Source organism: Myxocyprinus asiaticus, chromosome 6 (assembly GCF_019703515.2).
Source record: "Myxocyprinus asiaticus isolate MX2 ecotype Aquarium Trade chromosome 6, UBuf_Myxa_2, whole genome shotgun sequence".
Taxonomy (NCBI): Eukaryota; Metazoa; Chordata; class Actinopteri; order Cypriniformes; family Catostomidae; genus Myxocyprinus; species Myxocyprinus asiaticus.
In genome coordinates, this window is record NC_059349.1 from 21,424,558 (window position 1) to 21,447,898 (window position 23,341).

The window sequence follows — 23,341 nt, forward strand, 5'->3', positions numbered from 1 at the left end:
AGAAATGCTTAAAGCAGACTACTTCATCCTGTTAAACACCTGATACATCTTTCATCTCCATCTGACCTGTACAGGTATTTTCTCTGCTTTGTGAATCAGTCATATTAATAATAAGTAGGCCTGAGTACCAGTTTCCATAATATAAATACTATATTATTAATAATATACAGTACATGCATAACATTCAAAATATCATCTAATTATCTACCTTTATTATGCATATTATTATCTAGTTTCAGTAAACATCATAACTAATCTAGCAGCAAGGTCCCCTCTTTCAGGATTTCATCTGTGCATTATGTGTATTTTGTCAGCTTTAATCTGGAGAGCATTGACAATTGAACTTTTAAAGGAATAGTTGACCCCAAAATGAAAATTCTGTCATCACTTATTCACCTTCATGTTTTTGCAAACTCATATGGCTTTCTTTCAAAAGGAGATGTTAGGCAAACTGTTAGTCTTAGTTAGTATTAATTTTCATTCTATGGAAAAAGATTAATGAAAGTGAATACTGACAGGGACTAACATTTAGCTTAACATATCATTTTGTTCCTTTGGGGTTGGAACAACCATATGGACAAGTAACCATGACATAATTCAGTAAGTCAGCATATGATTGTATGTCTTGCTGGAAACCAAGTCACTGAAGAAAAGGGCCATAATACAGGTTGTATAATAAAAATTAATTTAATTTGAATTAAACTAGAGGTAAGAATTGAGGTAAAAATATTTGGATGTGATTTGGAAGTTTTGGGAAAAAAAAAAAAAATTCTCCTCTTTTCTCCCCAATTTGGAATGTCCAATTCCCAATGCACTCTAAGTCCTCTTGGTGCCGTAGTGACTCACCTCAATCCGGATGGTGGAGGATGAATCTCAGTTGCCTCCATGTCTGAGAACGGCAATCTGCGCATCTTATCACATGGCTTGTTGAGCGCGTTACCGTGAAGACATAGCGCATGTGGAGGCTTCACGCTATTCTCCGTGGCATCCACACACAACTCACCACGTGCCCCACCGAAAGTGAGAACAACATTATAGCGACCACGAGGTTACCTCATGTGACTCTACCCTCCCTAGCAACCGGGCCAATTTGGTTGCTTAGGAGACCTGGCTGGAGTCACTCAGCATGCCCTGGATTCTAACTCGCTACTCCAGGGTTGGCAGTTAGTGTCAATACTCGCTGAGCTACCCAGGCCCTCGATTGTTGAATTACTGAAAATTAATTCATATCCCGAGGTATTCAGGCCAAATTACCATGTTACCAACCCAGTGTGAATTAATTTGAAAAAAATAATAATAAAAAATCAGTGGTCCGACTGTCATCGTTGTCTAAAGTTTATTACTCATAGGGATGCAAACTTATGATGGTCGAAAAAGTTGAAACTGAATTGAATCGCTGAATCAAAGTTAAGTGAATCAAATCGAATTGAATTGTTCTGCATTTTCCAAAAATCGCTTTTGAATCAAATCGAAAAGCAATGAATCATGAATTTAAATCGATTCACTATCAACCCAAAGATTTACACCCCTATTTTATGGAAACTCGATGTCCTAAAAAAGTTGGGTTGACTCAACTTAATTAGTTGTGTTATCTTTGCTTTGACTCAAGTTGCATTGATATAATTTTTTTTTTTTTAACTCGAAGTCTTTTTGAGACAACAAATAAAACAACTGTAAAACCGCTTGATTTAAGGAATGTAGATTTGACACATTTTGTTCAAATAATATTAATATAATTAATTAAACTTGTTTTTTAAACACTCTTGCACTTTATTTGCATACTTTATGCAAGAACACTGTACACTCTTTGCCTTTTAAGGCATTAGCAAATTGCAAAGCAAACTCAGTATGTGATAACTAGTGGAGGCACATAGACCTCAAAATTTGACACACACCTCAGTAATGGTGACAATCAACAAACATAATGAAATAAAAAGATGAGCTCTGAACATCAACACACAACTAACACTAACCATAAAAATATATTCATACCGCAATGCATGCTGTGATCTGGCAAATCAGCAAAACATTAAATAGTCTGTTTAGACAAATTTGTTAAACTAGTTGGGACAACATTTAGGGTGATATTGTTTGTCTAAAATGTGTTTATTATCAAATTAATTTACATTTCTCAGTATTGAAGATTTTGGGACAAATGATGCAAAGTTAACTGACACAGATTTTAGTAGATTCAACATGTTTTTGAGTTGATTTGGCAAATACACTTGTTAATTCAACCTGTTGATGTGCATGCCCCCAGATGTATAATTTGTCAACATTATGAACAATTTTGAACAGCACACTATATAGTAAATGTGAACTCATTTAAGCAAATCAAAGTCAGGCCTATGGGTGGGGTCAATGAGCATTAACAGGTTTAAGTATACAAACTGATTCAATGAGAATGACCTAAAACAAGTTCAGATTAATTGATCGAACTAAACAATTCCAGTTGAATGAAAGACATCAGTAAAATCATCCACCTAATCCAAACCATATGTTAGGATTAATGCTTATTGTACCTAATTTATCTGGGTTAAAACAACATCAGGGATAACAGTGTGTGAATTTTTAAGTGCCTCTGTAGATCTTCTTTTTGTTTGAAACTCTTTCCACACTGAGTGCAGGTGGAAGGCTTCTCTTCAGTGTGAATTCTCTGGTGCCTCACAAGATTTCGTTTTATTACAAAACTCTTTCCACACTGAGTGCATGTGAAAGGCTTCTCTCCAGTGTGAATCATCATGTGATTCTTTAGGTTTCCTTTATGTAAAAAACTCTTTCCACACTGAAGACATGTGTGAGGCTTCTCTCCGAAGTGATGTCGTAGGTGAGTCTTAAGGTTTCTTTCTTGTGTAAATCTCTTTCCACACTGATTGCATGCGAAAGGCTTTTCTCCGCTGTGAATTAACATGTGACTCTTAAGGTATTCTTTATGTAAGAAACTCTTTCTACACTGAAGACATGTGAAAGGCTTCTCTCCAGTGTGAATTTGTAGGTGCCTCTCAAGATTTCGTTTTATTGCAAAACTCTTCCCACACTCAGTGCATGTGAAAGGCTTCTCTCCAGTGTGAAGCATCATGTGATTCTTTAGGTTTCCTTTATGTAAAAAACTCTTTTCACACTGAAGACACGTGAAAGGCTTCTCTCCAAAGTGAAGTCTTTGGTGACTCTTAAGGTTTCCTTCTTGTGTGAAACTCTTTCCACACTGAGTGCATGTGAAAGGCTTTTCTCCGGTGTGAATTCTCAGGTGCCTCACAAGATCTCGTTTATGTGCAAAACTCTTTCCACATTGAGGGCATATGAAAAAAAATCTGTCTTTTGTTCTTCGAGTTTTTTTCTGTGTGACACTTTTTTCAGTCTGTGAGCAACTAGAAGATTTTTCACCAGTTATGAAATTATCAGATTTATCATACTGATGTTTCTCCTTCACGTCATTCAGTTCTTGACTTTCCACTTTCACTTCCAACACATCTAAAATGAACATAGAAAATTGTGACAAACATAAAACAAGAAATTCAAATGAACCACAATTTAATCCTAGTAATCAGCAAAGGCCAAGTATCTATTTTAATGTAATCTCAGATTAGTGTTGGGGGAGCTACTTTGAAACTTTAGTTTGACAAGCTACTCATAATTTAAAGTAGTTAAGCTACAGTCAAGCTACCCTTTTGATAAAGTAGTTAGTTACTATCAAAAAGTAACTAGCTACATTGAAGCTACTTAATGAGCAATATCTTATACAATGTTACTATCAAACCAATATTAACAATTGCAAAATTTGCACTAATAACATTAATAAATTAATAAATGTATTAATTAAATGCATTTAATGTATTTAATAAATAGTAACATTGATACACTTAATAATGGCCATAAAATATATAAATAAAATACAACCACATAAAATAAAAACAAAGGATCAGATGCCATTAAAAAAATATTTTTTATACTGTACTATAATTCACAATTTTCTGTCCTCCTGCTGAGCCCAGGTGTAGTCTACCTCCCTAATGATCAAATTTTTATGACGAACTGTCCTTGGGCTGACGGTTTGTACTTGATGGATAATATGTGAATAGAGACGCAGGGCTTTCTCCCCTTCATGTATTCTTGTTCATTGTATTTTATGACTTTTTTTGCCATTGACACCCAAGTTCCAGCTTTACATCTCACATACAGAGTTTGTGCTACAAATATCTGACGGACTCGGAGTTGTAAAATTTCTATCACGGTCTATTTGTATCTGTCATACTAGTTTATATATCTCTGATATGTAGTATATTTGATGTTGTGTCAATATTGTCAACATTTTCAGTTAAACATGACTGCATAGTAAGTGAGAGTCTGATAAAACAGGTGTTATATTTCATAATTTGCAGAGCTGGGAACCTACTTTTAAAAGTGTACTTAAGTTATTAATGTTTCTGACTGAGAGTGGCAGAGCAGGTCTGAACGATCTCTTTTTCATGCACACATAGAATGCGCGCAAGCAAGAGAGAGAGAAAAGTATACTGAAGATTGTCCGCTCTGATGATCTGAGCCAGAATAATCACATAAGAACACGAATACGTGTGAAAACTGATGCACAGTATCAAATACACAGATTGTATGATAGTCCTAACTGTGGAGAAAACAACAATATATAGACAAAGCCAAATCCCAGCATTTAGAGGCAATTTTGAAATCCCAGCCGGACGTTTTTTTCAGGTCCAAAAAAAAAGAGGACATGTTTGGGGAAAAAAAAGAGGATGTATGGTCACCCTATAAAAGATAGTCACATAATAATACATGCCATAATAAATTATTTCTTTAACCAGACATTTTATTTAACATGAAAATAATAGTTAATTAAATGCTAAGAAATGGAGAAAATGTGTTATCATGTAGTTACGCATAATATGAACTATTTCTCTCGCTGCTCCCATACACAGATAATGAGAAATGAAATAAACATATTCAGAACAGAAAATAAATCCCTTAAAAGGCAATATTAACTTATTGAATAATTTTATTATAAAAAAATAAAAAAATAAAAATAAAGGTAAATATCCTGCTGTGTTGTCTATTAACAACAAAGTGTCTGAAAAATTCTTTGTTTCATAGAATAGAATGGTGTTCTTTTATAATTTTCAGTTTTACCAATCTTGTAAAAGTAAACAAACTATGGTTGGTCACTTCACATAACAATCAGACAGTCTCTTCTTATCCATGTGAGCCGTAATAAGCTGCCTGACATAATAGTAGATGGTGGTAATGCACTATTTTCATTTGTGGTCTGCCGTTTTAAAAGAAGACGCTGCCTGATTCTGAGCAGGAGACAGAATATGCTGCATATTCGTCAGACGTTTTGCCGGTAGAAATTTGGCTTCTACGCCATAAAGAAGGTTAATAGTTATAATCTAACCAAAACATGATAGCGTTTGGTCGCGCTACACCGCTTCCTGCTGGAAAAAGTAATTTGCTACTGCAAAAACTACACTGTTTTAAAAGCAGCTGAGCTACTGTCAAGCTACTGAAATATGTAGTTAAGTTAGTAGCGTCGCTACTTGTAGTTAGCATCTCCCCAACACTGTATCTGATATAGTAAATATTAGTTCTGTCTTATTGTGATATTTTGTTTTTGTAACTGTATTTTTAAATTTTACTGCAACGATTATCCAACTACAGCTGCCAGATCTAGAGAACTGTTTAAAAAGTTGTCCTTTTAATGTTCCTCAACAGTCATTATGAATCAAGAATGGACACCAACCTCTTTGTTCCTCTGTATCTTCATGTTTTATTATCCGTGGCTCTGGATAACTCGAGTCTTCTTTCTCCTCTTTAATAGACATCATTTTTGCAATAGTATGTCAGTAGACTTCAGTTGTTAATCTTGAAGTTGTTGCTCTTTATATGCCACCCTATTCCTCTTTCTTCACATGTAGGATGATGGAAATATTTCCAGCATTTATAAGTCAATTGCAGTGGGAGGGGCTTCACTGAAGGTGTTATTTGTTATTGCTATGTGTGACTGGTGATGTCGTATGCTTATTTTTAAAATGTGCTACTTATTTGCTTTTTTGTTTATCATAAGCAACAAATAGCAATTTTTTACATTTAACCTGTTATTTCACTGAATTGTGTTTAAATATTGGTTTTCATTTGGTTTAAATGTACAATATCAATAGGTTTTAAAATATATTAAAATATATTTAGCTTTCCTCACAATGTGTTACTTTGCACAGCAAGAGAGCAAGCTAATATTTTGAATGGGATTCCAATAATCCCTCAAGACGTGATTTGTCTTGACATTTTTTGTTTTTGCTAGACTGCAAATACTGAACTAAACAAAATACACTAATAAATCTACATGCATAAGGAACATGTAGCACCCAAATAAGACATCATTTGCAGGCAGAGTACTCTGGCATTTTTCTTCTGAAAATAACACTTTTAAAATACAAATGTTTGTACTCTACTGAATAAAATTGTGCTTGATGTCAAAATGATCAAATTTATATTACTTACAGACGAATAATATCTCAGGCAAGGCGTAAAAGACAATATTTCATAGGCAGCTTTATGCTCTGCATACTACTTCCTGCTGAACTAAACAAAATGATGGCAGCACAACTGGTCAAGAAAATTATTTCAAAATAAGAGTCCTCAAGGAAACGCGCAGTACAGATATCAAAAGTGGTTATTGGTGATCAGTTATTTAATTTAAATGGCTTTCTTTTCACTTATGAGTTTTTGACTCATTATAATACCCCCGTAACATCAGGGGACTTTGCAAAGTTTTTGGTGCAATATGTCCTGAAGTTTGTATGCAACAGACAAGAACTTGTAACTGTGGTTCATTTGTTTTGGCAGTGCCCATTTGTAAGGCCTTGTATGTGATTTTAGTGTATATTGATGATCAGTTTGTCTTATTGTGGAAACATATTGTTTGGTCTCCTGTAGAATCATAAAAACAAACATAGTCATGTTTATAAGATAACCCTTATTTATTTTTTTTACTGGCAAAATTTCACATTCACAAATGTTGTTCCCTGCAAAAAAAAAAAAAAAAAAAAAAAAAAAAAAAAACTGCCTTATATATATATTTTTTTTAAAGGAAATGGAGCATTATATTGAAAGAGATTAACAAATAAAAAAAATGGTTCACACATAAATGTAAGGAGTTTGGCAAAAATGAATGAATTCACAAATAAAAAGAATAAGATGTACAAATATATGTAAGGAGTTTCAGAAAAATAAAGTGAATTCACAAATAAAAAATGAGATTTGCAAATTATTATTATTATTTTTTTTTTTTACAAATATATGTTTTAACTCACAAACACAACTCTGTCCAGCATTCATTTGTGGATCGCTTGCCTTTGTGAATTCTGAAACATTTCTTAGTTGTAGGAGAGCTGTAGGCAATCCACAAATAGATGGACTCCACCCATCTTCTACTCAAGCCAATCAGATAACGGCAACATTATTCGGACCAATCGTAGCGTGTTCTATCTTCAACCAATTACGCTTCATTTTACTATCAGGGCGGGACCAGAGTCACAGCGCTCTCACGAGCATATGTTCTAGTCAGTTAGTGTTAGTGTGTTTCTCTTAGGTCTCTGGACTACTCTTTGCTTACCAGTACATTTTATTAAAATATGACAAGACAAGTTGCCTGTTAGTTAATGTATGATGTAGTGGCAACACATTTTAGTAACCACCAGGTGTATGGTATCACAATTATTTTATTTCTGTCAGAGCAAGAGTCCATAATACTTATTTAAACAGTCTTTGAAAACAATCCTCCACATCAATAATGATCTTGGTTATTTTACATGTGACAAATGAAGCAGCAATACATTGAAATGTATACAGAAAATTACATAGCATGACCTCACACATATGTAGGTATCACATTGTGATAAAAGTAGAATGGAATGGAAATGACCAAATTATACACTGTATGCTTGCATTACATTATTTTATGCTTTTTCATGTAATGCAAAAGGGGAAAACATCTAGCAGAACTGTACCTGATTTAACAACAAATTCCTTGGATTAGTGTTTCTTCTAATTACTTCTAAAGCTAGATAAATGCTTTAATTATGGAAAGCCTTTTTGCTACTAAAGAACATTAATGGTAAGACTTTACAATAAGGTTCCATTTTTTAACATGAGTTAACGTGAACAAAAAATTAACAATACTTTTACAGCATTCATTAATCTTTATGTTAATTTCAACATACAGGCCTAGTAACACATTTTTTAAATCAAAAGTTGTATGTTAACATTAGTTAATCCACTATGAACTAACAATGAACAAATGTATTTTTATTAAAGGGATAGTTCACCCAAAAATGAAAATTCTCTCATCATTTAATCACCCTCATGTCATCCCAGACATATATGACTTTCTTCTGCTGAACACAAAAGAGTTTTAGAAGAATATCTCAGCTCTGTTGGTCCTCACAATGCAAGTGAATGGTAATCAAATTTCTCATAAATGAGGCATAAACATAATCCATAAGACTCCAGTGGTTAAATCCATGTCTTCTGAAGTGATGTGACAGGTGTGGGTGAGAAACAGATCAATATTTATTTACTATAAATTCTCCTCCCTGCCCAGTAGGTGGCGATAGGCACAAAGAATGCAAATCACATGAAAGTTGAGATTTATCGTAAAAAAGGACTTAAATATTTATCTGTTTCTTCTGAAGACATGGATTAAACCACTGAAGTTTTATGGATTACTTTTAGGCTGCCTTTATGTGAATTTTGGAGCTTCAAAGTTCTGGCCACCATTCACTTGCATTGTATGGACCTACATAGCTGAAATATTCTTCTAAAAATCTTCATTTGTGTTTAGCAGAAGAAAAAGTCATACACATCTGGGATGGCATGAAGGTGAGTAAATGATGAATTTCATTTTTGGGTGAACTATCCCTTTAACTAACTAAGATTAATAAATGCTGTAAAAGAATATATTGTTCATTGTTAGTTCATGATTCCTAATGCATTAACTAATATTTACAAATAGACCCTTATTGTAAAGTGTTACCACATTAATGGCTGTACATACAAATATTAGAAGGGCTCCCAGTAATTGATAAGCACTAAAGACAATAGTTAGGTGTCATTCAGCTTGTGGTTATTAAATTGGTTAGTTTGCACCATCTGTTTATATATGCTCCAATAGGTATGATGAATCTGTTTTGATTTTATAGTGTCACAGATGTTTTCTCCCTTTTATGTTCCTACTTGAAAACTTTAAGTTACAATACATAATACATACACTGATCTGCCACAACATTAAAACCACTGACAGGTGAAGTGAATAACATTTATTGTCTCATTACAATGGCACCTGTCAAGGGGTGGAATATATTAGGCAGCAAGTGAACAGTCAGTTCTTGAATTTCATGTGTTGGAAGCAGGAAAAATGGGCAATTGTAAGGATCTGAGCGACTTTGACAAGGGCCAAATTGTGATGCTAGACAACTGGCTCAGAGCATCTCCAAAACGGTAGATCTTGTAGGGTGTTCCCGGCATGCAGTCAGGGTTGGGAGGGTTACTTTTGAAATGTATTCCACTACAGATTACATGCTGTAAAATGTAATTTGTAACATATTCCGTTAGATTACTCAAAGTCAGTAACGTATTCTAAATAATTTGGATTACTTCTTCAGCACTGGTAGATTTTTTCACGTTTTGACTATAAAAACTCTGCCAGTACAGTAAGACAAATTACACGTTAAAAATACATTCTCTGAAAAACCGAAATATCTTATGCAGTGTTGTTTCTAAAACAAGATCAATGTAATTGATCTTGTTTTAAGGATTTTTAGATATTTTTACAGGAAAACAATAAAAAAATGTGCATGTAAAATGGCTTGAAATAGCATTTTAGCTTAGCGTAAAGCTGACAATTTACACAAGGTATATTTCTATTTCTTCTGCTCCAAACTTACTTCTCTGTCTGCTCGTATGAATGTAACACATCATAGAATGTGTTTCACTGCTGTTCAAATGCACTTTAGATCGCATCATTTATATGTATAAATGTTTTCCATCTGAAAGGACTAAATATTAAATGAAACAAATGACAATAAAATGCAAAGTAATCTCTTCAGTAATCAAAATACTTTTTTAATGTAACTGTATTCTAATTACCAATTATTTAAATTGTAACTGTAGTGGAATACAGTTACTTATATTTTGTATTTTAGATACGTATTCCCATTACATGTATTTCGTTACTCCCCAATCCTGTATGCAGTGGTTAGTACCTACCAAAAGTGGTCCAAGGAAGGACAACCGGTGAACCGGAGACAGGGTCATCATGGGTGCCCAAGGCTCATTGATGCGCGTGGGGAGCGAAGGCTAGTCCGTCTGGTCCAATCCCACAGAAGAGCTACTGTAGCACAAATTACTGAAAAACTTAATGCTGGTCATGATAGAAAGGTTTCAGGACACACAGGGCATCACAGCTTGCTGTGTATGGGGCTCTGTAGACGCAGACCGGTCAGAGTGCCCATGCTGACCCCTGTCCACCGCCGAAAGCGCCTACAATAGGCATGTGAGCATCAGAACTGGACCATGGAGCAGTGGAAGAAGGTGACCTGATGAATCAAGTTTTCTTTTAGATCGTGTGAACGGCTGGGTGTGTCTGCATCATTTACCTGGGGAAGAGATGGCAGCAGGATGCACTATGGGAAGAAGGCAGGCCGGCGGAGGCAGTGTGATGCTCTTGGCAATGTTCTGCTGGGAAACCATGGGTCCTGGCATTCATGTGGATGTTACTTTGACATGTACCACCTACCTAAAGATTGTTGCAGACCAGGTACACCCCTTCATGGCAATGGTATTCCCTGATGGTAGTGGCCTCTTTCAGCAGGATAATGCGCCCTGCCACACTGCAAAAATTGTTTGGGAATGGTTTTAGGAACATGACAAAGAGTGTTGACTTGGCCTCCAGATTACCCAGATCTCAATCCGATTGAGCATCTATGGGATGTGCTGGACCAACAAGTCCGATCCATGGAGGCCCCACCTCACAACTTACAGGACTTAAAGGATCTGCTGCTAACATCTTGGTGCCAGATACCACGGGACACCTTCAGAGATCTTGTGGAGTCCATGCCTTGACAGGTCAGAGCTGTTTTGGCAGCACGAGGGGAGCCTACACGATATTAGGCAGGTGGTTTTAATGTTGTGGCTGATCGGTGTATATTGTTAGGTGGGAAATATTAACATTCTGCTAACTAAACTGGATAGTTAATATTGTTCGTCCACCAATTGTTTAAATGGACCAAATATTATCCTTAATTTATAGACAACTAAAAACCCTTGCATGACTCACTCGATTATGTGAAAAAACACACAAACAAACACATGTAACACAGTAGTTAAAAATCATTTAATATTTTATACATATATTTATATATGTACACATTAACTTGTATACCTGTCATGGTAATTTTGATGTGGTCAAAAATCCATTGATGGACAACACTGCAGGTCAGACCTGCCATTTTCCAAGGTGCGCCTATAGAACCCGAAGGCAGATTATAGAAAAGCGTTCTCTACCACTTACATCAACTCGTTTTGTGCTGTAGACACCTGCTTTATCTACATAATTGCTTGTGCGGAGATCATCTGCCCTTACAATAGGTGTCAGGTTTAAATCCAAACCATGTTTTCCTTACCTCCTTGAGGTGGTTAGTGGTGTATATTCCTTACAAAGTGTTTTCACCCTTACAGAATGAAACATTTCTGCTTGAGCAGGTGCTAAGGACAAACTTGGTTGTTTGGACAGCTAATCACAGCATCCCTTGACACCATTTTGTTCTGCCATTCTGTCACAGTTTCTCTTTGTGAATAACATGTTTTTTAAAAGAATAACAAATGCTGATATGCACGAGGAACCTACTTTCTAGGCATAAAACATTACTTATTGAATCAAAGGCATATATGAGGAAGGACAATCGTGGACTTTTGCTTCAGTTCCAACAATTTTTGCCAGATGGGTGAGGAAGCCTAGCATCTGCAGATCCATAGCTCTTTCTCTAGAAATGTCGAAGACTCAGTGCAGTGAATACAAAATCTGAACACTTTCAGATTCTTAAAGACAATGTTTTAGAGCATTGGTGATGCGGAATGTGTGCATGACGCTGCCAAGATGTGGTGTCAAAAGCGCTCTAGAGAAAGGGGTTGGTAGAGGAACCTCCTGTGGGGTACGGTCCTGCTGGGCCTCCACCCTGAAATGAAGACAAATGTTAAGGCAAATCAGCACAGGTTATTAATTATTAATGGTTTCATGCGTAATTCTTGCCACCCAGCAACCTCTCCAATTAAGGACATATTAGAAGTACTGTTACCAACCATTACAAGGCAATTCAGTTAAATTAAAAGTAATTTAATAAGAAGAGTTGAGAATGCAATAAGACAACTGGAATGTGACATTCATTATTGTTCCATTTGGCTAATGTTTGCAAAATTACACCAACATAAAAAGTAATTAACTGAAGTGTGTCATTTTTTCATTGTGAAAATACTTATTCTATTAACTTCTTCAACTCTGGGGCATTTTTGGGCTGCCGCCTGCAATTTCTCACACTCAAATTTAAAAGCTCACAATTTACACATACTGTGGCCTAATTGCCAATTAAAAAAAAATTAAAAAAAATTATTTTCTTTTTTTAGAACCCCCATTCACTCTAATTTTTAGTTCATGCACCACCCCCCTTGTTTCATCTAATATCTTGGCCTCTGAGTGGACAGGAATCTCAATCTAGGTATCATTAGACAGCTGAGATCCTCCCCTTTGCAGTGATTTTATTTTTTTTATCACCAACAATGGATACAATTTTTCTGATGATTTGTTTAGCATGCTTTTCCTGCTGGACCGCATATTTTGTTCTGGACATCTAAATTCATAATTGATAGTTATCTATGAAAAGTTCAGATTTTAAGCATTCAAACGATACCACATATGCCTGACTTATGTATTCAGAGACTCGAAAATTTTAAGCATAAACTTTTTTCACAACATAGCACCACCTTTTTGACCTGCCGATGGGTCCGCAGAGTTGAAAAGTTTAATATGCAGAAATAACTCAAAACAAGCCAACATTGCTCTGATTGTCTAAGCATCCAGACACAGCAACATCTGGCTCATCCAATGGCTTGAGTTTGGGGCTGGACTATCTGTAATTGCATTTGGTGATGCTAGTGGCACACAAACTACACACTTCAAAATCAAATTAAGTTTAACTATGGACAAAGCAATGGATGCATATCTTTAACATCCATAATTGATATTTAGTTTCAAGCCAATGGCTTGCTTACCATGAATGGGTTGCTAGAGATCCCAGGCGCTGTGACTGCCTGACCATAGGTGCCCATAGGTTTGGCCTGTCCATAGGCAGGAAAACCACCTGAAAAGGGCCATATAAGAAACAAGGCCATAGAGCTGGTGTGTTATATTAACAGGCATTGAATTTTGATCACATTGCCAAAAAACACTGAACCTGCTACTCCAACACATACAACACCAAAAGTCACATCAAAGCATAAAGCACAAGAGTTGATAAACACACTCAAAGCCTTTCACATGACTTAAAATTATGCATAAAAGAAAGGCATAAGACACTGGGGTTTTGGGCCACCGTACACTCACAAAAACACAATGTAGTCACACATACCATTGGGCTGTTGGTGGTAGGCTGCAGGTGGGGGAAAGGGACCTTGGCCAGGGAATTGCTGCTGGAAAGTCCCACTAAAACTGGTTGGCAGGCAGTAACTTGTTGTGTTCCCAAAGCCAGCTGGCATGCTCATGGAGCCAGTGCCAAATGAGGCTGGTGTAAATAAAAGGGAGACCAGAGTAGGAGTAGCATCTACTCATTCCTTAAATGGACCGACACATAGCGAGCATGCTGATCTGATGGCTAGATTTTACCTGTGGCTGAAGCTCTTCCATTGGTTTGGAAAGGATTTGTTGACACTGGCTCATGAACCATCCCAGCAGCTACAAATGGGTTTGTGGAAGGAGCAGCTGGACAGTTAAAAAAATGTGTTGAGTCAATTTGTGTAAAAACTAAGTAAAACAACTAAATGAAATACACTTAAAAGTGCTGTGACTTTCACCTGCAAATCCCTGTTGCATGTTTGGTAGTCCTGGCTGAGTTGGATGTTGAGCAGATCCTGGCACAGCTCCAAACACATTTCTGAATTCACAAGTAATGAATGCACACACAAAGAGATGCACACAGATAAAGATTAAAAGCTAAAAAGCAATTTCAGTCTGGCACAGGGAACTTGGTATATTTGATATCATCTAGATTGGGATTCTGAACATTTACATTATCAGAAACATGGGTCACCAGTTGATACCAGGGCTGAGAATCGCCAAACATTTTTTAACGAATCGCACAGTTTTCTGTGAATTAACGCGATTAATCATGGCACATCATACTTTAAAATGAACATTAAAATATAATCATAAAAAATATGTTGTCTCAAAGAACTTACAAGAAATGTGTTAGTCATAATTTATTTTAATTTAAATATAAAAATATTGTAATATGTTAATTAGACACATTTTCTAATCTTTGATACAAGAACATCAGTTGACAGGCCGTAATTAAAAGTTGGGCAAAATCTTCTCTCATTTTCCAGTGGACTTTAATAATAGGATCAAATGAGCAGATTCAATTCATATCAAGCTTTAATGGCAAGACAAGCTTAAGTGTACATTGCCAATGCATTATTAGACACTATACATACAGATACAAAACAAATTGGGAAAAAACCTGAAGTGGGAGACCCACATTGACTCCATTGTGAAAAAGGCCCAGCAGAGGTTGTACTTCCTTCGCCAGTTGAGGAAGTTCAACCCGCCACAAGCGCTGCTAATCCAGTTCTACTCAGCAGTCATTGAGTTTGTCATCTGCACATCTATAACTGTCTGGTTTGGTTCAGCAACCAAGTCATACATCAGAAGACTCGTTCGGAGTGCTGAGAGGTTTATTGGTGCTCCCCTACCCATCCTGCTAGAACTGTACACACCCAGAGTGATGAAAAGTGCTGGTAAAATTATTCATGACCCCATTCACCCAGCACACTTCCTTTTCAAACTGTTGCCCTCTGGCCAGCGCTACAGAGCACTGAGCACCAGAACAGCCAGGCACAGGAACAGTTTTTTCCCTCAGGCCATCCACCTCATGAACAGTTAAAACGGCCCCCAAATACTTTCCTTTGGTCAATACAACCATGTGCAATGTTCAATCCATCCATTCCTACTTATATCCATATTTCATTTATATTCTTTAACATATCCTACCTCTAAAATACACTACACCACCTGCACATAACTGCATATCTGTATATAAAATATTCTAACAACATTATTGCTCTATTGTATATTTCTCTTTTATCTGCTGTATCTTATTTTTTTATTATAATTTTTATGTCACTATATGTTTAAATGTATATGTTTGTATGTATGTATATACGTTGCATTCTCTTGCACTGGAAGCTTCTGTCACCATGACAAATTCCTTGTGTGTGTGTGTGTGTAAGCATACTTGGCAAAGCTCATTCTGATTCTATATATACTTATATATTCTATTAGCTTTTTAAAATTAATATTATCTCTGTCTTGTTGTATTGTTTGTGCAGTGGAAGCTTCAGTCGCCAAGAAAAATTCCTTGTATGTGGAAGCATACTTGGCAGTAAAGCTCATTCTGATTCTGAAATTGAATGCTGAAATTTAGTTTGCTGAAGTTTTAAATCTGTAGCTGTTATAATAGCTAAGAAAATTATAAATTTACTGCCAGGCAAGTGCACACATGTAACTTATCAGCAAAACTGTGTATCTGCAAATTTAAAACAAGAAAATAAATATACAGCAATACTGTGCAAGAGTTTAAGGCATTTGTGAAAAATGTTGTATAGTTAAGATGTTTTCAAAAATAATGCCATAAATAGTATTATATATCAATTTACATCTTACAAAGTGAAGTTAACTAAAGGAGAAGATGTAAAATAATCATCTTAAGACAAATGTTTTGTTATTACAAGAATGACTGGAATTACGTGAGAATAAAGTTCTCATAGCACTTCGCATTCTCAATGCACGTTAGAAGCAAAACGCACCACGGAGTAAAAGCGAATCAAACTCAGAACACTCCTGAGATAGATGGAGTTTACATGGGATGTTAACTTTTTGCAAGCCGCTGTGAGACACCTGAAATCACAGAGCCTGGTGTGCCTTAAACCATGTGTATGCAGACTATATGTACAGTACATTTATTTCATTAAATTGCAGCCTTTTGGGGGTAAACTGAACATATCACACTTGTTAACTTTCTGCCCTACTGATAAGTATCCATGCGACTTTACATATTGATTGTAATTTTATAAAGTAAATTCAAGGTTCGACAAATCTTTGTCTCGGCTTAAACCTTTAGAATGGCCAACGAGGACTGATAAGTGAAAAAATGTATTTTGTGCTAGAAGTGAATTCCTTGTTGGTGATCTCCCCTCGGTATAGCCGTATTTTATGTCTCTTCATACCATCTGTCATTGAAACAGGCACTGAAGCAGAACATGCAGGTATATGTTCTCAGACATGCCACATCAAAACAAGATGCGGAGAGGCACAGGTGTGCTCACAAGATGGCGCACACACACACACAACGATTGACATATCGATTTCAAATTAGAAATATTTTTTTACCTTTTATAACAAGAAGAAAATCAAGCATTTTCAAGGAACATATTTAAATGTAAACATATTTCAAACATCAAGCATTTTCCAAACTTTCAAGTATGAACCCTGCACAGGAAGTGAGGAAAAACATTAGTGAAGTTTTAGGAAATAAAAAAAATACAGCTTTAGTTTTTTTTTTTTTTTTAACACGTTAAACAGTCAAATTAAATTACTTAGCAGAAGTTAACGTGTTAAATTTCACAGCCCTAGTTGATACATTTCAAGTTTTTGTGCTTACAATATTTGAAGTTATCAAATTATAAAACTGATTTATAAGGTATTTGGCAATACCTTTGTTATGGATTTTTGGAAGTATGCATGTAGCTGAAATGTCGTCAGAACTTCAAATGGTGGATATCCGTTAATGTCCAAGTTAACTTTTTTCTAGTCAATTAGGACAATGTGTAATTGGCTGCCTTGACAGCTTCTAAAAAATCTATTTTGAAAGGCTGGTTTGAGCCATGTATTTACATTTTATCAATATGCAGTTATTGTTTATTCTCATTCTGGAGTACTCCACAGCCTGACAGCAGATCTCTGTACTGTATGTAGAATAAAGTGATTGCTCACCCTTGAGGACCTCCACCTGAGACCGAGGAACTGAAAGCACTGTCAAGCTCAGCCAGGGCAGCGTAACGGTCCTCCCTTGATAAACCGCTCTGAGGTGGGGCAGGAGCCATACCAGGTAGTGGAGGAACTGATATGCCTCCTCCTGAATCCCCAAACAAATACAATTATTCCTGACTTATTGCATTAACAAAAGCAAAACCTTTCTAAATTGATCAGTAACAGTAATAACAATGTCTGTTTTATATAAACACATGATATAAATAAAATATGACAAATGACAGGAAATGGAAACATGAGGGTGACGGAACAAACACACAATGGATGGCCTCATGGGGCAGAGTATGGTACCTGTAGGGGGTTGCTGAATGGAAGGCTTTGAGGGGGGTGATGTGCCAAAATGTGAAGGTACACTGGTGTTTCCAAAAGTATCAAAGTTGGCAAAGTCTGTAGTGGAATTACTTTGTGCTAAAGATAGCATAGGGTGAACAAAGTTTGTTAATGAACATGACTGATGAGGAAAATTAAAGTCTGAAATCATGGTGCTGACATAAAATAAGGTGAACAAAAACACAATAGTGAGAGTTAAAGGCTGACTGACAGTGATCAAGCACACATATCTCTAAAACCAGGGGGTCCACATACAGGATTGTCTTTAAAAATATTAAAATGTTCTATTTATATTGTAAAATATATTTATAAATGTAGTACATTCATGATCTGTTATGAGTCTGGATGAGGGGTCACTGGGTCTGTTCTAACATATTAGTTTTAGCACTTATTCAGCCAAATTACCTGATGGCCTGTTAAAATGTGCAAAATTAGCAAAGTTTGAAGAGCTGGCAGTTTGAGTTGTAGGGGCAGCAAAAATATCTCCACCCAAATCAGACAAGAGGTCAAACTTCTTCTCCTGGCCAGCAGACTGGGCCTGAATACGACTTGTCACTGGGGACTTAGAGAGAAAAAACAGGATAAGGAATCAAGAGAAACATAAATGCAGAAAACTGAGGCACAACCTGGTATTAGTGAGAACTAACAGTTTTGAGATACCAAAAGAAAGCAAAACATAGATCTGGTTGTAGAAGACCTTGGTGCAAAGTTACCTGATTAGATGGAGTCTTGGTGAGATGCAGGGTTTTGAGGGGCGCAGGAAGAACCTCTGGGGTACTACTGGTACTGCTAGCAGATGAACCAGATATTGAGGCCTGAACTGAGGCTATCACCTTGGCCTGCTCTGGGGGAACGTACCTGAAAATGACAGTAACAATAAAAACACTACAGAAACAACAATTGTCTGCTGAAATTCTGATCTCAAAAGTCAAAAGATCACTCAAAGCAAAACAGCATGCAACACAGAAACACACTGAGGAAAAAGAAGTTGGACCTGACTGCAAACTCTTCCTTACCATCTTTTCTTCTCATATTTCTCCTGTAGAAACTCTTTGACTTTCTGGGGTTCACGGAAGTCTGGGATCACAGAAGTCTTATCATCATACAACCCAAGCCAGATGTGTTTGCAGACCTGAATACACAAAAAAGACACTATTTAAGAGAGAGAGACCTCAATATGTTCATATGTTGTGGTGAGCCCCTATTAAAGGAGTACCTCATTGCTGTGTTTTTGTAAGAACTCGATTTCCTGTTGGGTGAAAGTTGTCATTGAGATGGACTTCACTCTGTGTGGAGGGTTGAGTCCTCGTCTGAAACACAAATAACAGCATATGTTACATTGTCTCTGAAAGATGAGGCAGTTTAATCATAACTAAAGTAAACACAGAATGGTCACTGTATAGACAAATTAAATTATGTTCCATGTGAATGTTCCTTTATTATATTATAATACCTACAACAATGTCCACTGTCCCTGTCGTGAGGCAATGAGCACGTTTACATGCACACTTACAGCGTGCTTAATAAACCGACAATGTGTGTGATCATGTAAACGCATTAAATGGCTTTCCTTTATCAATGTAAAGTCAAAAATGGCGTAAGAATAAACCAGTTGACGCCCTTTACCCCGATGTCACGATACCTTGCATGTAAACAACTTTACCGGCGTTCTTCCTGGCTGATCCAATGCGCCCAAGTGTTGTACGCATGCCTCTTCACAGTTTTTCTTTGTCGGATTTTTTAAATAAGCTGATTTTTGGGAGTTATCAGTGTATTGGTGTGCATGTAAACGGGCTCAATAAAAGCTTTTTTTTTGTTCTGTTATATTTCATTCTTTAATGGAGCATGCAAACGCATGCGAGTCCAGCATTGCCGATATTTACAGTAAAGTGCAGAGCGGGACAATTCGCGTTGCATCTCCACATAATGGGATGACTTCCAAACAAGTCAAGAAAAGTTAAAAGAGGAGCTTTTTATTAAAACTGGGGTGACATCTGTGGTGTAGGTTTACAAAAGCCGACACAGAGCAAAAAAATGTAATCTGCAAACTATGTCCCACAACGATAATCACTCGTAATGCAAGCAATTTGTTTTATCTCCTCAAATGAAGCATGCAAAAGAATATTATGAAAGCCAAAATATGCGCTCCACATTAATTCGGTAATAATTTTTTTTACAACAAGTGTTTATATTTTTTTATCATTTATTTTCTGCATGAATTGTTTCTTTTTGTTGGATTTTTTATTTTATTTTATTTTTTACTTATGCATTATTTTCTTTGTTGCATTGCTTTGGGAAGATCTTGAGCTTCTTGAGGAATGTTTATAATAATAATAATATTGGTCAACAACACAGACTGAAATCTGGAAAAATTTGATATTTATCAATATAGTAATTGGTAAGAATGATAGAAAACCAAGCTGAGTGTTTTTCTTTTTTTTTTTTACTTGGACTATTGTCAAATTCCAAATAAAGACAAAATTATATAATACATTGTATTTTTAAGTATTTAATTTCCTGACTGAATTATCCAAAAATAGTCAGTACAATATAGTTATTTAATATATTAACAAATTTTTATTGATTTACCAACAAAATTGACTAAATCATGATATATACTAATATATATCTATATATATATATATATATATATATCACACATATACACTGGTGGCCAAAAGTTTGGAATAATGTACAGATTTTGCTGTTTCGGAAGGAAATTGGTACTTTAATTCACCAAAGTGGCGTTCAACTGATCACAAAGTAATGTCAGGACATTACTGATGTAAAAAACAGCACCATCACTATTTGAAAAAAGTCATTTTTAATCAAATCTAGACAGGCTCCATTTCCAGCAGCCATCACTCCTACACCTTATCCTTGAGTAATCATGCTAAATTGCTGATTTGATACTAAAAAAATCACTTAACATTATATCAAACACTGTTGAAAAATATTTGGTTCATTAAATGAACTTTGTGTTTGTTTGTGATTTGCCACAGTATGCAATATACTGGCATGTCTTACGGTCAATATTAGGTCAGAAATGGCAAAAAAGAAACAGCTTTCTCTAGCAACTCATCAGTCAAACATTGTTTTGAGGAATGAAGCCTATACAATGCTTGAAATTGTCAAAAAACTGAAGATTTCATACAAAGGTGTACACTACAGTCTTCAAAGACAAAGGACAACTGGCTCTAACAAGGACAGAAATTGATGTGGAAGGCCAGATGTACAACTAAACAAGAGGATAAGTACATCAGAGTCTCTAATTTGAGAAATAGATGCCTCACATGTCCTCAGCTGACAGCTTCATTGAATTCTACTCGCTCAACACTAGTTTCATGTACAACAGTAGAGAGAAGACTCAGGGGTGCAGGCCTTATGGGAAGAACTGCAAAGAAAAAGCCACTTTTGAAACAGAAAAACAAAAAGAAAATGTTAGAGTGGGCAAAGAAACACAGACATTGGACAACAGATAATTGGAAAAGAGTGTTATGGATCTTAACCCCATTGAGCTTTTGTGGAATCAGCTAGACTGTAAGGTGCGTGAGAAGTGCCCGACAAGACAGCCACATCTATGGCAAGTGCTACAGGAAGCGTGGGGTGAAATGTCACCTGAGTATCTGGACAAAGTGACAGCTAGAATGCCAAGGATCTGCAAAGCTGTCATTGCCGCACATGGAGGATTTTTTTTGATGAGAACCCTTTGAAGTAGTTTAAGAAGTTTCAAATTGTACTAGTAATTTTTCACATTATTAATGTCCTGACTATACATTGTGATCAGCTGAATGCCACTTTGGTGAATAAAAGTACCAATTTATTTCCATAAGAGTAAAATCTGTACATTATTCCAAACTTTTGGCTGCCAGTGTGTATATAGTGATATCAAATTAGTCAAATCGTGATATAAGATTTTTGTCATATCCTCCACCCCTAGTTTAGGTTATTATTGGGATTCTGGTTTCATAATAAACTGCATCTGGTCTCTTGTAGTCTCTGTGTCTGTGCCCATTATAGTACGGAAAAATCCACTATCAGTCGACCTCTATAGTGAGAAGTGCAATACAAATAGAAATATTCTATTCTATTCTGCAGAGACAAGAGAGGTATATTATACCTGACTGTTCTACCAGCCTTGCATTTTGCATAATCTAGTATGCATAAACAGTTGTAATGTTTGAACATGGGTGTGCCACAGTTTGATAAAGAACTTTTATGAACACAAACTTAAAACAGCCCTCAACTAGACATAAAGGATAACGAAAACATTGCAAACCCGCACCGATCCCACACTGATATATTTAAATGGGAGCATGAGGTTCGGCTGTTCTGGCTCTGAATCTTGTCCTATTTTTGTGAATGCTGATGTTATGATGTTAGAGAGGCAGCTGGGACAGATTCTGCAGATGATCTCTCAGATGGGAGGGGTTATTAAGCGTCTGTCCGTACAGATTCTCGCTACATGGGGAAAAACAACAGCTTCATCTACCATCTGTGCGAGGGCCCTGTGTTTATACACTTACAGTATTCCGGAACAAGTGGTACACACAAACGAGCCCACTGTCATGTTGGCGTAGGTCGGGCCGCGCTGGTCGCAATCAAAGCATTTCCTATTGGGAGGCAGGCTGGTCATCTCCCGAAGCATCTTCAGGTGTTTCTCCTCCTGTTTTCGCTTGGCACTCGCAGCCATCTCTAAATAATAAATCAGTCGACTCTAGGGCAGGTAGAGCTGTTAGTTGTTGGTTAATCTAGTGCATAAACACGCCCGGCAGCACTGGAAAACCGCTCCACATAGGACTGCCAGGAATAGCCATAAACGTCCTGTTCCTCGCTGCACTAAATTTGGGGCGCTGTAGTCTGTTAATGAGAATACTGCCACCTACGGCACCGGAGAGAGTCATGCTTTTACTGAGAAGTGAGCTAATATGGTCAATAATAAACAGAGCATCTGTTTTATAAAAGTATTATTTTACTGTTTTAGCCTTATCCCAGACCAAGACTTTCGATATGAAACTATGAAAATCCATTATAGGCTAAACATACAAATTGTTACACGTTTAAATCTATGATAATCAAAACAAAACGTGCATTAAACAAACCATTTCCATATTCAGTAAAATTACGACTGTCCCACAGTTGTGGTGGCAACATTTTCACCACACCGGGCGGAACGGCCTCCCCACTTGTAGCCTACACCTCAGCTGAACTTCGGCTGTCATAAAAATATGCGCACTTCCGACACACGCATTAATAGTATTTTTTAACTTTTTTTTCTCCCCTATTTGGAATGCCCAATTCCCAATGCGCTCTAAGTCCTCATGGTGGCGTAGTGACTCGCCTCAATCTGGGTGGCGGACGACGAATCTCAGTTGCCTCCGCGTCTGAGACCCTCAGTGCACGCATCTTATCACGTGGCTTGTTGAGCGCGTTACCGTGGAGACCTAGCGCGTGTGGAGGCTTCACGCTATTCTCCGCGGCATCTAAGCACAACTCACCACGCGCCCCACCCAGAACCACATTACAGCGACCACGAAGAGGTTACCCCATGTGATTCTACCCTCCCAAGCAACCGGGCCAATTTGGTTGCTTAGGAGACCTGGCTGGAGTCACTCAGCACACCTTGGATTC

General features: G+C 36.7%; 2 protein-coding genes across 3 annotated transcripts; both read right to left on the reverse strand.

The window, feature by feature from the left end:
- Positions 1–1,760: 1,760 nt before the first annotated feature.
- LOC127442181 (gastrula zinc finger protein XlCGF8.2DB-like) lies at positions 1,761–6,597 on the reverse strand. Its single transcript, XM_051700024.1, has 3 exons — positions 6,508–6,597; positions 5,750–5,912; positions 1,761–3,471 (listed from the first exon to the last, which is right to left on the reverse strand). The coding sequence occupies exons 2-3, from the start codon at positions 5,832–5,834 to the stop codon at positions 2,537–2,539; spliced, it is 1,020 nt and encodes a 339-aa protein (XP_051555984.1). The 5' UTR covers positions 5,835–5,912; positions 6,508–6,597; the 3' UTR covers positions 1,761–2,536.
- A 4,782-nt stretch (positions 6,598–11,379) lies between these two features.
- On the reverse strand, positions 11,380–22,550 carry LOC127442561 (arf-GAP domain and FG repeat-containing protein 1-like). Of its 2 annotated transcripts, XM_051700688.1 has the most exons (12): positions 22,237–22,550; positions 18,927–19,020; positions 18,727–18,842; positions 18,424–18,568; positions 18,116–18,272; positions 17,672–17,788; positions 17,324–17,465; positions 14,128–14,207; positions 13,940–14,035; positions 13,686–13,838; positions 13,330–13,418; positions 11,380–12,239 (listed from the first exon to the last, which is right to left on the reverse strand). In XM_051700688.1, the coding sequence occupies exons 1-12, from the start codon at positions 22,401–22,403 to the stop codon at positions 12,180–12,182; spliced, it is 1,416 nt and encodes a 471-aa protein (XP_051556648.1). In that variant the 5' UTR covers positions 22,404–22,550; the 3' UTR covers positions 11,380–12,179. The 2 variants fall into 2 exon arrangements, with proteins under 2 accessions (XP_051556648.1, XP_051556649.1); XM_051700689.1 differs by lacking the exon at positions 17,672–17,788.
- Between the last annotated feature and the right edge of the window lie 791 nt (positions 22,551–23,341).

Coding starts and splice junctions, on each gene's coding strand:
- LOC127442561 (XM_051700688.1), bottom strand. CDS start 22,403: ATGGCTGCGAGTGCCAAGCGAAAACAGGAGGAGAAACACCTGAAGATG. Junction 19,021..22,236: donor ACCACTTGTTCCGGAATACT/GTAAGTGTATAA, acceptor TTTGTGTTTCAG/ACGAGGACTCAACCCTCCAC. Junction 13,419..13,685: donor CTACCACCAACAGCCCAATG/GTATGTGTGACT, acceptor GGCCCTTTTCAG/GTGGTTTTCCTGCCTATGGA.
- LOC127442181 (XM_051700024.1), bottom strand. CDS start 5,834: ATGATGTCTATTAAAGAGGAGAAAGAAGACTCGAGTTATCCAGAGCCA. Junction 3,472..5,749: donor AGATACAGAGGAACAAAGAG/GTTGGTGTCCAT, acceptor TGTTCATTTTAG/ATGTGTTGGAAGTGAAAGTG.